Source organism: Leuresthes tenuis, unplaced genomic scaffold, assembly GCF_036924035.1.
Source record: "Leuresthes tenuis unplaced genomic scaffold, fLeuTen1.0.hap1 SCAF_12, whole genome shotgun sequence".
Taxonomy (NCBI): Eukaryota; Metazoa; Chordata; class Actinopteri; order Atheriniformes; family Atherinopsidae; genus Leuresthes; species Leuresthes tenuis.
The window spans coordinates 14358198-14374362 of record NW_027325366.1 but is presented as its reverse complement, the minus strand read 5'-3'; the positions used below and the strand labels follow the sequence as shown (position 1 = coordinate 14374362).

Here is a 16165-nt window from a genome sequence, read left to right as displayed (position 1 = left end):
TGAAACCAGAGAACCGAAGCCCACCTGTTTCAGAGTCTTCCAAACTACCTCTTTTATCGTTTGATTTAAATAAGAGTGCGGCTTTAACATTCAAACGTAAAGTAGTTGGTTCTTTGATGGTTTTTTTTTTGCTTATCTTGTTGTCTTAAACCTTGGGACTGTGATGGTCATTACAGTTTGGTAAGTATCAGAAACATTGTTTCTTTGCTGCATGTCTTCATTTAAGTGTGCAACACAGGAACTTTTTTCTTTTACTCCTTTTTACATCTTCTAGAAATACATAATTCCACTACATACTCACATCCAACAAGCACATTAATCAATGTTTGTAAGTTTCATGCCAGTGTAAACGGCAAAGCTAACCAGGACCAAACTTCTGCTTTGTTCCGAACCGGAAAATTGAACACTAAGTGTGAACACACCCCTGGAGTTGAGCAAACAGTAGCCTTGCCTTCTCTAATATGACTAATAACACTCTGGTGCGTCAAAATTTTCAGTGGCATTAACAAAAATAGGTGCTCGGTAATTTAGAGGGTGACAATAAAAGCACAAAGTTCAGCATGTAAAACGATCAATGACCCACAAGGCTAGGTAGATATCAGTAGTGTCAGACTAAAAATTATGGTTTTGGTTTTTTCACAAGATTTGATGACAATAACTAAAGTATAACACAACACCAGCCTTATCCTTTGAGACTTATTAAAACATTTTAAATAGCTGAGTTTTCATGGCAATTCCATATAAATTGACTCCTTCACTGTTTCACACTTTCTCTTGAAAATTTGGGAGAGGTAAGAAATAAATAATCATTTAAAAAAAAAATAATAATAATAATAAAAAAAGCTGTGTGGTTAGGTTTCATCAATACTCATCAAGTTTAACAATCACACACCTCGACAGCTGTAAAATAAATCAACATGTGAGCAGAACAGTTAGAGGCATTTTAAGCCAGAATGCTGCCTGATGTGGTTGCGATGGTGCTGTATGGTTTGCTGTGTTTGTCCAAGGCTGGCTGTGAGTTAGCTTGGCTTTGCAGATCAGAGGGCAGAGGCCAGCAGTGTGATCTATGAGAGTACAGCATTGGAGCGTTGGATTCCTATCAGGTTGTCTGCACTGAGGGATCGTCTCATGGCTGCTCGACTCAGGTCCTTGTACTTGTCTTCACACAGTCTTGAAATGGCCTGGACAAACAGTCACACAAAAGGCAAAAACTGGAGAGTCAGACTAAGTAAACAGGTCATTGTATTTTAAGTTCAAGTTCTGAGTAGATGAAGCCAAAATATAATTAAAAAAAAAATATATATATAAATTTTTAAATAAGCTTGATTCACATTTCTCGAATGTCAACATTTAACCCCTGGAAAACAATTACTTCAATAATCGGGTATTTTCTGTCTTTGAAAATCTGAAGTACGTACCACAGCAGCAGTTTCTAATCTGAGGTTAGAGGCTGTGAGTTAGAGACTCATCAGTGTGATGGGTGGGCTGCTGAGCAGACATGTCTGCAATTTTCAAGTGTTTGGAAGGCAGCTCACCTCTAGTTTCTGAGCACGCTGGTTGTTGAGGGGCTCCAAGGGGAAGCTAAGGTTGCTGTCATCAGCTAACTGCCGTAGGTCAAAGTAGTACTTGGCATAGACGCTGGCTGGCACATTAATATTAAACTGGAGAAGTTCCAGGAAGTGGCGCTCCATCTCATTCCTGGAAGGTATGGAGACAACTGATTGTTATTCTGGACAACCAAAGCCTCTGAGCAGTCTTGACTATACTCTTAAATAATGCTCTTCCAAAATAGTTATCAATCAGTGGAATAAAGGACTGAAGTCTCAGACACCTGATAAAACAGAAGAGGAGCAAGGACAATGCAAATTAACACCTTAACGTTGAGCTTCATCTCAACGATAACAATACTGATCGATAAACAGAACTTGAGTCTCCTCAGGACTTTGATCTTTTCTGCTGTCCAAGCAAATGCCAAACTTTCCCAAATGACCACACACCCACAAACTGTTTTTTGTTTTACTTTAACTGAAAAGAGCAGACGCTGCTCTCGGCTAACTTTAGGCTCTTTCAGTTCCAGATTTTCCGATTTGCTCAGCCAAGACCTCGATAAGAGGTCACTCAGCTTGGAGTTTGGGAGTTAGCTGAGCTAGCTCTTTGGCAAGGGAGTCCGGGGAGTCGGTCAAATAGGCCAATTTACTTGCGAACCTTCCTGAGTGAAATGACACGGAAGTACAGCTGTAGCAGCCAAGGTAGGAGTTGTTCGAATTGTCAAAATGCAAAGGAAAGGAGCTCCAATGCTTCATTAATGATCTCCTTTAGCACAGGATACAGCGGAGCATACCTTTATGAGAGAAAGGAGATCATTTCGTCCCAGGTGCAGCTTTTATAGCAACGCTCCATTTTTTTTCCATTAAGTTTTAGAAACTGATTCAGCTAGATAAATACAAGGACAAAAGGATGAGTATAAGTAGTCTGTGACAACACAAAGTGTTCTTTTTTTCAGTTTAATAATAAAGTAACATTCTATGTTATCTATACATTAGAAGACATACATAATAACATTATAACATCATAATAAACAAATTATCTAAAGCACTTCTTATAGAATATTTATTTGTAGTTTCAGTGTTGTAGACCCACATCACAGCTCAATGCAAGTGTGGTCGAATTCTCATTTCAGCAGTTATCTTTTCAAAAGTCCTGAAGACATTTTCCTACAGCCTTACTTTAACTCCACGTCCTTTCTCACAAAGTCAAGGAAAAGAGCTCAAGAAAAGACTATAGGGGGCTTTTTTTCCCCCTCTTTTTTCTATTCCACTGCATCTCTGAACGCTACTTCCGTTAACTCCAGAGATCAAAGCCAAGCGACCTCTCGGCTGAGCGAACCGAAGTCAGCGAGCTTCTTGACCAGCTCTGGGCTCCCAGTCTGCTTGACCGGCGGAGAGCCTTGGCTCCATGCTAGGTCTTTCTACCTAGTTTGAGCTAAGCTCTCCTCATTGCTTTTTAGTTTCTTTTTTCATTGATGCTTTACAGCACATGCATATTAGTTGTTCAGCCCCACATTGCAAGTGGTCAGCACTGGTTTCTGAAAACAGTCTATATAGAACATACAGGCTGATTATGCCTGCATGAGGTAGTAGGCGGTGCTCTGGAAATTCAAACCAGAAATCCTCAGGCAAAACAGTCAAGATTGATAGTCTTCCGTGTAACATTAAAAAAAAAACAAAAAAAAACAAAAACATATTTTAGACATGTTAATACATTTTCAAACTTGATTTTTAGTTTATATGGACTTTAAAATATATCAAGGTTTTCCCAGCACATCTTTTTCCAGACTACAACCTCCATCATCCCTCCTCATCATAGTCACGAGAAAATCTAAGGGAGGTGGTCGTCAAGGAGACAGCATCCAGGATGCTTTGTTGGTCAGCAAAGGTGGCGAGAGTGCATATGAGTGAGTGAGTGTGTGTGTGTGTGTGTGTGTGTGATGTCTGGTCTCCCAGGGCAACTAATGGAGCGGGCGAGAGCCAGGGCCATTATGTAGAAGCAGTGAGAGCACTTGAGACCCTCCCCTCTATTTCTATTCGTTTCCCTCTCTACTCTTCTTCCAATCCCTCCATCCAGACTAGAACCAGCTCACAAAGACACTTCAATGGCAGCAATGAAAACAGAACAGAGAGAGCGTAGGTCAGACGTATATATGAGAGGAGAGCCAGAGAAGGATGGGGGCTCACAGACTGTGAACACACATGCAGGCAGAGCGCACAGCTTTCCGATTCACGAGAAACAAGACAGCACTCTGAACCTCTTTTACACACAGACATGAGAAAAGCAATTGTAGGAAATAAAGCAGAGGTTCTCAAAGTGCAGCCCCTGGCCTCTTACAGCCAGACAGCAGAGATACTCCAGCATCCATCTATTCCAGCACTACTTCTGTTGGCTTTAAGTGCATCTTATTATATTCATTATATTATGGGGGGGCAACCAAAAAATAAATAAAATGAAAACAAAAAACACACCAACGAATAGATAAATCTGCAACAATTAGGGTGATTTTTTTCAAACTTCACTAAATTAGTTGATGGTCCTTCGCAAACAGCAATAAATGTTAAAAAATACAAAGCTAAGCCATTAACTAATGGTGTATTCAATCATTACAACATGGTTTTGGGTCACATGGATATCCAAAGCTGGACTTTCCTCTTTATCATATCATTCTGCACCTTCAATATGATGGCAATATGACAAGACACCTTATAAACAAATTTCTGTGCGATGTCATCACAGAGATCAAAGCCAACTACAGGACAGAAACCAGTCAAGACCCTAAACATAGATGACAAGCTGGTAAACTTTACCAATCGCCTAAAAGATTAATGGAAATTCTTCACCAAGAGCAGAAACAGATTTTGAATCCAGGTCTATAAAAGAGTGGACTCATGTCCCATGAGTACCAAAGGCAGCAAAGGCTCTGCAGGCAGTTAGCTCAGTCTGGGACAGTGGCTGATTTTAGTTTTAAGTTACAATTTCAGCCTGGACCTCCCACTTTATACAAATCCTTCATCATGGAACAGCTTTGAAATTTCACAATACTTCATCTCGTTACAGTAAAGGAATCTTTAATCCAATATGCAGAGAACTTGAGTTCCAAACATTATTGCTGATAAAGAAAGGTTAGAAGTGTTTTGTACAGTCTGCATAGTTTCCGGTAAATGAGGCAGGTTGCAACGTATACTTTCTTCTGAACAGTATTAAATATTGAGCCCAGTGAAACTAACATTACAATATTATATTGACAAATAAGGAAAGCTGAAACACAACCAATGTGCAAAAAAATTAGGCAAGATCATTCAGAAACATTGTCAGCTTACATTTTCCATGCATCTATTTCAAAACTCTGAACCATTAGCAACTTATGATTGAATTATTAATGCGATGATGACAGAAAGCAAACGGCTAACTTCAATGGTCACACGCAATCTGTTCTCATTGTCATCTTTGACTTCTTTGTTACTTACTGCCCTATTCAGCTCTGGCAAACTGCATTTTCTTGCATAGGCACCGCTTGTAGCTACATGTGGAACACGTCTTTGCAGTGTGTTCATGTGATATTTCATTTATTAACATGTTGGCAACACGAGGAGACCGAGCATAAAGCCTGTCACTAGAGCTGCTTCTTGAATGAGTGCCATTCTATTCTCTGTCACATTTTATGTGTTTCTAAGGGCCTGCTTGTCCCAAGTTACAGATGCACACATGAACAACTGCAGCCAAAACTAAATCGCAGTATTGCGTCCATTTGGAGAACTAGAACCTTTATCTTTTCAAATCAGCATCTAGATCATCATCTTCAATAAATGCATACAACAGATCAAAGGCTCTTCTCATTTCTCTAATTTGTGCCTCCTCGTCTGTGACTTGGAAATCAATCTAAACGCAACAAAAGAAAGGACGTATTAATTCTTAAAATGCAACTGGAGAAGATAGGATCGAGGAGGCTTATCAGATGAGCTATGAGCGGGAATACACTTGTGTGTCCTTTTTTTTAGATTTTTTCAGTACATGTTCTCTTATTCATTTAATAAAGTGAAACATGGACTTATTTAAATAAGTAATTGCATGTGCAATAATTCATCAGTAGTGTTTGTATGCATTTTGCACACAATAGACATATTGTGTATACATAAAACTTTGTAATTTACCATTTGAATTTTTCCAAGTCCGATTATTATTGTAGTTATAATCATTTTACCATTTCAATAATAACCTTACTAGTGTTACTTTCTGTATCTGTAATGGAGGACTGTAACAAAACAATTTCCATTTGGTAAATACTAAAGAATATTTGAATGTATGAAAGGAGATATTAATGTTATTACATTTATTTCATTATATCAAAATCTAATTAAGTTCAAATGTAAACAAAAATATGAAAAAATAAGCGGTCATAAAAACGTTTATGCTCATCTGGCAGAAATCAAATTATAAAACAATAAGATATATATGGCTCTCATAAATAAGGTCCATTTAAAATGACGTCAGAGAGTTTTTTACAAGTTACTTTTTTTTTTTAAATTTAAAAAAGCCTGTTCATTCATTAGTTCTTTCTTAAATCTCCACCTTTCCTTCTCTGTTCACATCCCAGGGAAGGGACAAAGACAAGAAGAGAGGAATCAAGGAAAGAAATCATGGATTTAAAAGCAATAGTCAATTTGTACATAACCCACATGTCCTCCACAGTGATGTCTTTTAAGATCTGGCAGTAGTCGACATTCCACACAGCCTGGTCATCCCAAACTTTGGAGGCCAGCAAGATGGCTCCCAGGACGATGCGCTTCCAGTTGGCTGGGCAGATATCCAGCTCAGCATAAGTTAGCAGGCGCTCCAAGTATACCTTGAGGAAGAGGAAAATACGGATTTTTAACAGTGATGTTTTGACATTCAGCCTCAGGAATTCCCCAATAAGTTCCCAGAACAGTGTAAGGGACACCAGACTGTTTGTGTATATTCATACCACAAAACCCCCAGTTTAATCATCAGAGCTGTTATTCCGCGTTTTTTTATTCTTGTGACAGGGACATGTGAAGATGGCTCAGTTAGATTTTCTTTTGTTAGCTTTTACTCCTTGGAAACGCAAACAGAACAACCACAAGCAAATGAAACAGCCAAAACTTTCAAGAAATGGAAAAAACATTTTTCAAAAAACAATAATAATAATAATCAGTTTTACACTGTTTTAGTACCTGTGCACATCATTTGGTAATTGTTTACAAAAAAAGAATGAATAAAGTTAGCCTTAAATACTTTTGGAAAAATAGAAAATAGATATACAATGTTATGTGTTATCATCATACACACATTCACCTGTCAAGTGGCATTTGTCTCATTCAGAAAAGTCAGTTTGTAGGACTTTACTGCCCTCTGCCGACTGAATAATATAACATCACAGAATTCAACAGCAAATGTCCCAGCTTTTGTTGTGTGATGCAACCGAAAGAATGTTCATGTCAATAACAGTGAGATTGTAGGGCAAAGCCGTGCATCTATTTCTTACAGTAACGTAAATACATCTGAATGCAACAATACACTTGGAATAAAAATTTTAAAAAAGGACAGTAAACAAATAAAAATGACCAAAAGACGACCACTACTTACAAGTGTAACAATGGCACATTCTGCAGTGAGCTGTGCAGCACTGAAGAGTGTTCTGACGAAACGGTAGATCAGCTTGTGTTCTGGGTCCACATACGAGTAGTCTTCTGGTACTGGCTCTCTCTGTATGGGATGAAAAGATACACATGTCTGAGGGAAGCAAGTGGGATGCAACCATTATTTTGTACCCCTTATGGAACAACTCCTGGTTGTTATGGTGATTCATCTCCATTTTTGTGGTGACCGAGTCTTGAGCCGTTTAAAGCCACAAACAACAACATTGTTAGGAATACTAGTTACATTAATACATATATGATTTGCTGGTAGAGCATGACCTGCTATTAAAGATGCGAGTGATATCAAGCTTCACTTACTGCTTTAATTCAATTTTCAAATTAACTAAAACAGAACGCGTTGCTATTTCATGACTTTCTAATCTGTATTCTTTTATCCCGACTATGGTGTAGTCTCTGATGGTATTCATGGCATCTATTCATCACAGCCTCAGTTCTGCAATACTTTTGGATTGACTTTTTCCAGAGCAGTTATTTATCAATTTCATGATTGAATGGGGATGAGACTGTATGAGATTAGGCAGTACCAGTGGGCTCACTGCTTTTTTGTTGCCTTTGCCATTTAAAGCACTTTATGCTACCTCCTGTTTGTGAATGAAGTTTTAAACAAGTAAAGCCTGAATGATGGACAAGAGACATTTTCCTTCCAGCTTACTGTGTTTCACACCTACTGTAGTTATCTTTGCATTTCTTTCAACTATCAAACTTATTTGAAACACTTTCTGGTTCCAAGCATATATGTATATTCATTTAGAACATTTCAAATAGCCCTTTTTTTGTAGCCTAGAATTTGAAAGAATAAGGATTCAGGCAATTCCAGTTGAAAGCTCCAATTGATTGGAATAACAGTTCTGCTTGATTTACATCTATATATGTAAATGATGTACTTACAAAGCGCTTTTCAAGTCTCGTTGACCACTTAAAGCACTTTTACACAACAAGCTACATCGTTACAGGCTACACTGTGTTTTTTATTTATTTATTACACACATTCACACACCAATGGAAGCATCAGTGGGCAACAAGGGGTTCAGTGTCTTGCCCAAGGACACTTTGACATGTGGCAGAAGCCTGGAGTCAAACCACCACCTTTTGATTGGCAGACGACTGCTCTTCCCCTGAGCTCTTGTAAACTCTGTACTCTTGTAAACTTTTTAATATTGTACAAATACTACAAGGACCATTATTATCATCACCATCATCATTATTCAGTTTTATTTGCCTTTGTTTTTGATAACATTTGATTAATTTTGTTTGGGTCCATGCAGTTCCATGTTTGTGGTGGGTGAGCGACGGGCTAAAAAGCCCTTTGAAAATGCTCTCTTTTAAGAGAGGAACTTTAAAGTAAAAAGGTTATAATAAAAGTTTTAAAAGATTCGAAGAATAGTTTTTGCTCATTCAAAGAAGGTGCAATGAAGGGCTTTTTTAAGCATAATTCATTGTTTTCCAGGCACTGAAGGGGAAAAAAAGTAATTACAAAAATACTAAGCATGAGTCATGAGCTAAATTCTTATCTTTAACATCCGTATAGGCCTAGAATTAAACAATCGTTCTATCCCCAATATAATATATGCAACATCTCACTGAGCTGTCTCTAATAAACAAATTCATCATTCTTAACATATACATATATATACCTGAAAGCTTTTAGCATTGGATTGAAGTGTTATTACACAAAGCAGCCCAAAGTTCGATGTTGAGAGCAACATTTCAATTGGATTTTCAATCTGACTGAAAAGCCAATGACAAGTAACAGATATTTCAGATCTTGTCGGTGCTTCTTGTACCAGATCCAGTTTGTGAACCTGTAAAATTTATGATGATGTTTTGAACTCAAAATGCACATAAATTAAAATAAAAATGCATGAACAACATCAGTCTGAATATCTCCAAACTACTCGCCTGAAGGCGAGTCTCCCTTGGTTTAATTAATGCATGCCAGGGAATGAAACACTGACACAGGAAAACATCGCCATACTCACTGATAAAGGGTGCAACTTCTCATCAAAGATATCCAGCGATCTGTCAGAGTCCCTAAAGAACAAACTCCATCAATGTACTTCGAATGCATACTTAATTAAAAGGTAATTAAAGGAAAGATGCAAACCTACCTGTTTTTGATGTGGTAGTATATTGCTAAAGTGACACTGGGGAAAAAATGTTGAAAATCAATGTTTGGTTTGTTTTTCTGTCGCTACATACAACATAAACGAACAATGACAGATTAGTATGGTGTCTACGCGAGTGCCAGAGTTTCTGGTAGAACAAAAGATTTTGCAGTTTTACCAGGAAAGCTTAACTGAAACAGATTCACCAAATCCTGATAAGTAAAGTGTCACCATGTTGTGGTGTGTCTGGATTTTCTCATAAGAAATGAGCGACTTTTGGACAACACAGTGCCACTTTTGGCTCACCATTTGATTGTGCTTTTGAGGTTTGGCTGGCTGACGGTGCTGTCGTCTATGAAGATGGTAGAACAAGAGCTGTATTTCTTTGACATCGGACCAGGAGAGACCTTAAGACAGAGAAATCACACTATTAACATGAACTAATATGGGAACAAGAATTGGTGTTCATGGCTACATTTCTATGGACTGGAAGTAGGCATCTATATAGCTCCTATGAGCTAACAGCTCATATGTTCTGATAAACAGCTGTTTTCCCTGTATGAACTGAGTCGTTTGTAAAGTGTTATGATTCATCCAAAAAAGCTAAACAAACATATTTTCCTATCACATTTGACCACTATTTAAAGTCAGGTTAGATAGTTTACCACTGTTTTCAATTTAGCTGGATGTCCTAATATTTACAGCCACTGTTGCTTAGACATTCACTCTTCTGTTTGAATGCAGTGCTTTTGTGTCTCGTGGATTTTCTACACCAATAGCTTTAAATTTTGGGCAAAATCCTTAATATTTGTGTGAAATTCTGGACAGCAATCAGAAATCTTCATCGAATCACAGGACATACTGCCCTCAAGAACAAGATTTGGTCAGATCCGAGTTTAAAGCCCATCAATCCTTTAAGGACAAAACACTGCCACATTTTTAATAGATACTTTCCAAAAATAAGGATGTCGAATCGTTCACTTACATGACTGATATGGTTTATGTGGTTGCTTTTCCTCTTGTCTCGCACTGCAAAAAATAAAAAAAAATAAAAAAATAAAGGCCAGAGTTCAGTAAAGTCAAACTAAAGGCAGCATCAATCACAGAATTCCTGCAGCATTCACCTGATGAAGTTTAGGACAGTTTTAAATCCGAGGCTTTCAATGCAAAAAAAATAAAAAATGTTTTTAGTCATACTGGTGCAACGAACTATGGAAAAGAAAAAAAAGAGAAAAAAAACGAAGAATTAGGGCTTATGGTTGTTTACCAATTAAACAAAATTTTTAGCCAATATTAAATTTTTCTATGAAGTCCCATTTTTGGTTGTATAGCAAACTATATAAGATAATAGCTGCTATTACAGTTGATCAATTGTTCCTTAGATCCAGATCAATGGCAAAAATGACATGATAAAAAAAATAAAAAAAATTTTTTTAAAAGAGGCTTAATTTACTTGGTGTGTGTTTTACATCCATACAAAAAAGAAAAATAAATCTGACCGTACAGAACCAAAAATCTGTAGTTACGCACTCACGTGACGATTCTGCATTCCAAATGTGCTGCGCAACAATCAATCAATATCAAACGTATTGACAACTGGTTACATGCAACAAACTTAAGGCACAAGAGGCTTGAAAACCTGTGTAACCAGTTAACTATGCGTTTTTAGACTGCAAAAAACCTTTTAGTAGTTCTCGCGACTAGTGGAGGTAGTTCAATCTCCTATTGGTGCGTGTACTGCAGCAACTGTGGCCAATCATAGCTCATAGAACTGCTTTTATAGTCTTTTCTTTTTCTTCAGAGCAGGAGCTTTTTCAACATGAGGGATACCATTTGTGACATGAGTGTATGGTGGCCAGTAGAACACATGATCACCTCACCAGAGCCCACCATTACAACAAGCTTGTAAAGAAAGTTGCTTATTCACTACCTAAACATTTAATTTCCACCTTAGTTTTATTTACAGCACAAATACACATTGGCATTGTTTTGATAAGATCACGCAATGCCACAACATTCATTTCCATCTATAGCTGCACTGATTTTTCTCCAAGATCTTATATTGATGACAGGAGAGTTGGGCTGCTGTGTCTTCTCAGTGGGCTTAAAGTATGGATTCTGTAGTGGCCAATCCTTGTTTGAAAATCATATTTTATGCTCCCTAAACTGCTACTTCACAATTTGTGCCCAATGAATTCTCACATTGTCATCTTGGAATATGTCTGTGCCATCAGAGAATAAACAAATCTACTGACAGAAAGTGTTTGTCTATATTCAGATAGTCAGCTGAATTATTTTTTTCTTTTGCTTTAGAATCTAATCTCAACGTTCCCTATCAAATTTAAACGTTTATTTCTGTTTAGGTCTAATTAGGTTCTAATCACAGGTTAGAGGTATTTGTAAAGCTACAGTCACAGCGTTTCAGTCACAACACCTTGAGTTCTCTTGAAATTGTGCATGCGGAAATGTTCCAGACTTCACTATTCAACATTAAAATAAGTTAAAGTTGGTTTTCCTTGATTTGATTTTACCAAACATTGAAGTGATCACTGATCTAAAGATTTTCTTCTGACCACATTTCTTCCTCAAACATGATGGTTCACCACCATTCTTCCACACTCAATCCTGAGTGTTTTTTTTTTTTTTTTTGCATCAGGAATTTGGCCTCTCTTGGAGAGAGAGAGAGAGAGAGAGAAAAAAAAAGGTGGTTTCTGTTTCTTCTTTACGCAATAGTGACTAGACAATATCAATCATAAAAAAAGAGGGCATGTTTCGAACATTATTAACATCACAACCCTAAAGACTTATCTCCCATGACATTTAATTCAACTGTTGTGTACTGTTCACATACACAGTTAATTAAACTGTTAATGTGAGTCACTGCTCTGTGTGTGTCATATTTGGATTGCTCACCGTCTGTCTGGGACTTGCTAAGGAAGATGGTGCTTGCTCGGGCATGGTCCGACGGGTTGGACTCCAAGGCCAGCTCTGTGAATATATGAAGTGTACAAATTCACATTAAGTGGGGCTAAGGGTGAGCTGTTCAGCTTTAATTTCAGGGCAGAGATAAACCCACAGCAGAGAACACAGAGCCATGAACAATCACACTGATCAGCGCACTCAGAACAATTCTGTGAATTATCATTTTCCATAATTAAGAATGAGAGCAAGATGTATATAGATGCGACATCAAGAGACCAGCAGGAAATAAATATAAATATGCATCAGTGTGATAGAGTAGAGGTAAGATTGCCACCTTTCATGTGGGTGACCTGGGTTCAAATCCCCTGCATGAACGGTACTATCTCCAGTAGGTGTCCTTAGGCAAGACCCCTTTAAAAACATAAAGTATCTGATTGTGACTGTTCTTTGTGTATTTGACACTAAACATGACTGAAAAGAAATAATGTTAAGTTGTGCACTGAATTAAAAAAAGAATGCAATTCCTAAACAACTCACTTTTCAGCCAAATGTCTGAACTTTACCCTCTTAATGACCATTTCTTTACAAATCCAGCTTACCTGACAACTTGCAAATACAATTGTGTCGCTTTTACATTACTTTCTCTTTTCACTTAACATTTCCACAGTTACATTGTAGATAAAACTGTAAATAAATGACAACAGCACATCACAAAAATAGCTAGGAAAGTCTTCTTTCAACAAAATCATTGCAGGTCGCACATTACATTAAAGCTGGAGGAGTAGGTGATGGAAGCATTTGTAAAGCAAGGACGGAAAGGAATCCAATAAGAACTGCTGGAGGGATTTTGACCCTCATCTGGCTAACAGCTAGTCTCAGACTGTCAGCACTGTCCACAGCTACACAGATGGAATGAACGCTGTGCATGTCTGGGAACCAATAAAGAAAGGCGACACAAGGACTGATGCTACACAGAAATATTTGAGATGCTTGACTGATTGGGAGATTAAAAGTCTCTGTAAAAGTGGACACATAGAGAAGTCGCTGAGAAGGAAAGTCTATTCTATTATTTAAACTATTTTCTGGTCCTTTATACGTCAACTGTTCAATACTACATTCAGCAGTTGGACATGGTCTTTGTGGCAGTAAGATTATGATGCTTTAGTATACACTGCTAATGTCCAACTTTATAAAGTGACGCCAATGAGATCAATATGATGCAGTGGCTATGTAAATACTGCCAAGAATGCTCTCATCACCGTGCAGTAAAATAATGTGTGTATACATGCAGATTTTACATGTTTTGAGTCATTTGCGTCTTTAACAAGTGTAGATTCATTCTCCACCAAATAACAGAACAAGATAAACCACCCAGCATGTCAACAAATATGGTTGTAGTGTATAATGGGTTGGAAGGCTGGAAAATTAGATTATTAATTCAACCTGTGTGAGATATAAAGAAACCACGTACCGTCAGGGACTTCTCTGTCGCTTATATGCTGCAGGTAGGGCACAGTGTTGTCATCGCTCACTTCGGTGCTGGTCTGAAACTCCTCCAGCCGGTCTGCAGGTTGTCTTGATGGTAGTTTGGGACTCGACTCGGGAGAGACGCAGCATGACACTGTATTCCCCATTCCAAACGGGCGTAAGCCTCACACTATTGCAGCCAAGTCCAAGTACTGCATATATTTTAAGCTAGCTAAAGTTAGCTTCCCCTTGTCTGATAAACATTACCAAACAGTAAGTCAGTACGAGCTCAACATTATATTTCCCTGCTAAATCGCCGCCGTCCACGAACTCCCAGGAATTGAATTCCTGTCCATTTGGGGATAGTAGTCCAAGAGTCGAAAAACAGTTACCGAGAGGCCAGCCCGGGTGGACAAAATCAGCGCCGTATTCTATGATACTCGACGTGTTCTTTTAAGGTTAATAAGCAGTTATTTGGATGCAAATAATAGGTTGTCCTTTCATTCATTCATTCAACATGCTAAAATTTCACTGCTAGTTAGCTGAGCAGCATTACGATAGGTTAGCAAACTAGTTAGCTTTTCTCATAAACTTTTCATAACTCCACATTAAATCAACTTTTTGCTATCATGCAAACGGAATTGACTCTACAATAAAATCACTCAATAAGACTTTTACATGACAAATTCAATCAAACACATTTTACGAGACTTTCCCAACAATCATACGGACAACTCCTTACGTTCGGCTCCGTGTGTTGCTAAATCTAGCCCGAGGCTTCTGCGGCCTCAAGCATACATCCAAATTAAAAGGATTTAAAAAATAAATAAAATTTAAAAAATAAAGGCTATAGGGAAGAAATAATCTATTAAAGTGAACTGACGAGGCTTTGACCTGATTCACCACTGGCCGACCAACTTTTGTAGCTGGTCTGGCCTCCCACTTCGAAGTCTCCACCCTGCCAGATTAGTGCCGCAAGTAGACTCAGATACCACCGCCATCTGTTGCCGGAGCCCACAAACGATACTCCTTGGCAGAAACGATGTATCCCGCCCGATTTGGAAGTTTGTTTAGTCCTATTGGCTAATAAACCAAAGTGTTAGTTATCGGGCGCTTCCCATTGGTAGAATTATATGCCAGTTTAAGACGATTTAAACAGATAAATGCATTTTGAAATGTTACTATTTTTGTATCGTCACTGATCCACACCCTTTCTTGACAGTGAAAAGTGAAGCCCGTCCGCTATTACGCTATTTAACAGTCAATCAACACATTCCATCCTCATAAAAGCAATAAAACACACAACTGGAGGATGGAGACGGTAACACTAATTTTCTCAATTAACCTTTACCCATCTTTTTTTAACATCCTCCTCCAACAAAGAATAATTTCTTAAGGTTAATTTCACTGATAAAAAAGACAATCAATTGGAAGCAATGAAAAGCAACTCATTCTATTAAAATCCTGTAGTAAGAAGGTATTATACATGAAAATGTTAACTTTCTTCCACTTTAAGAATGTTAATATTCTTACATCTAAAACATTATTTGCATAACTACAGGTTATGATACCAAATATAATTGTTAGAAATGGCTAAATTTGAAAAACTTCTTTTTTTCTACAGAAGCACATGCATTTACTGGATTAAAAAAAATAGACCCATTTTTTCTAATTACAAGATCAGGAAAGGTGCCATACTGACCACTGCTTCACTCAGAACCACTAACTGCACATCCACGAAGAGGTAAATTCATATATAAACATGTCGACTTTGAGTAGCTGCTCTACACTATAGTAGAGCAGCTGAGACAGACCAATTCTGAAGAGCACCAAGAAAAGGCAGCCAGACTGAATGAATCACAAAAAGAACAATCTGGTACAATTGAAGACTAAAATGTTGTTGATCTCACCTCTAATAATAATTCAGAGGCTGAGGATATTATTAGTGTTGCCTTTACTACAAGCTCTCCTGTCTTAGCAGATGATATTCACCATGCTGTCCATTCAAGTGCACACTGTGACCAACTCTCAGAGGTCCAACTGAATGCTGCTGTTCCAGTCTTCACACCAACAAATGAAGTCTTCAGTGTTGCCCTGTCCACATCCACTCCTGTCTTAGGAGGTTGTGTTGACTATACTGTCCATTCGGATGGTAATGAACATAATGACCCATCCTCAGAGATTCAGCTGGATGATGCTGTCCTAGTTTTCACTCCAGTCGAGCAAGTCAACGGTGCCCCCTCCACATCCACGTCTGTGTCAGGGGACCATTATCAACATGCTGATGATAACTCAAATTTTGATGCACACTTTGATAAACATTATGTGTGTCACGTCTGTGGGTTTTTTGTGTTTGATTTCTGTTGTGACTTTAGGTTTTTCAGGTTTCTGTTTAGTATTTAGTTCTTGCCATGTTTGCCCCAGTCGCGCTTGCACATCATT

General features: G+C 38.0%; 1 protein-coding gene across 1 annotated transcript; it reads right to left on the bottom strand.

Annotated features, from left to right (window-relative positions):
- Positions 1–837: 837 nt before the first annotated feature.
- On the bottom strand, positions 838–14873 carry ccnyl1 (cyclin Y-like 1). Its single transcript, XM_072396558.1, has 10 exons — positions 13728–14873; positions 12248–12322; positions 10320–10363; positions 9641–9741; positions 9338–9373; positions 9209–9260; positions 7156–7275; positions 6228–6394; positions 1536–1698; positions 838–1181 (listed from the first exon to the last, which is right to left on the bottom strand). Exons 1-10 carry the CDS (start codon positions 13888–13890, stop codon positions 1065–1067), a joined length of 1038 nt encoding a protein of 345 aa, XP_072252659.1. The 5' UTR covers positions 13891–14873; the 3' UTR covers positions 838–1064.
- Positions 14874–16165: the final 1292 nt, after the last annotated feature.

What these genes read in the sequence shown, in the direction of transcription:
- ccnyl1 (XM_072396558.1), bottom strand. Translation starts at nt 13,890, where the DNA reads ATGGGGAATACAGTGTCATGCTGCGTCTCTCCCGAGTCGAGTCCCAAA. An exon ending in ACATAAACCATATCAGTCAT is followed by an intron (nt 9,742 to 10,319) that starts GTAAGTGAACGA and finishes CTCTGTCTTAAG; the next exon opens with GTCTCTCCTGGTCCGATGTC. An exon ending in AGCGTGCTCAGAAACTAGAG is followed by an intron (nt 1,182 to 1,535) that starts GTGAGCTGCCTT and finishes CTGTTTGTCCAG; the next exon opens with GCCATTTCAAGACTGTGTGA.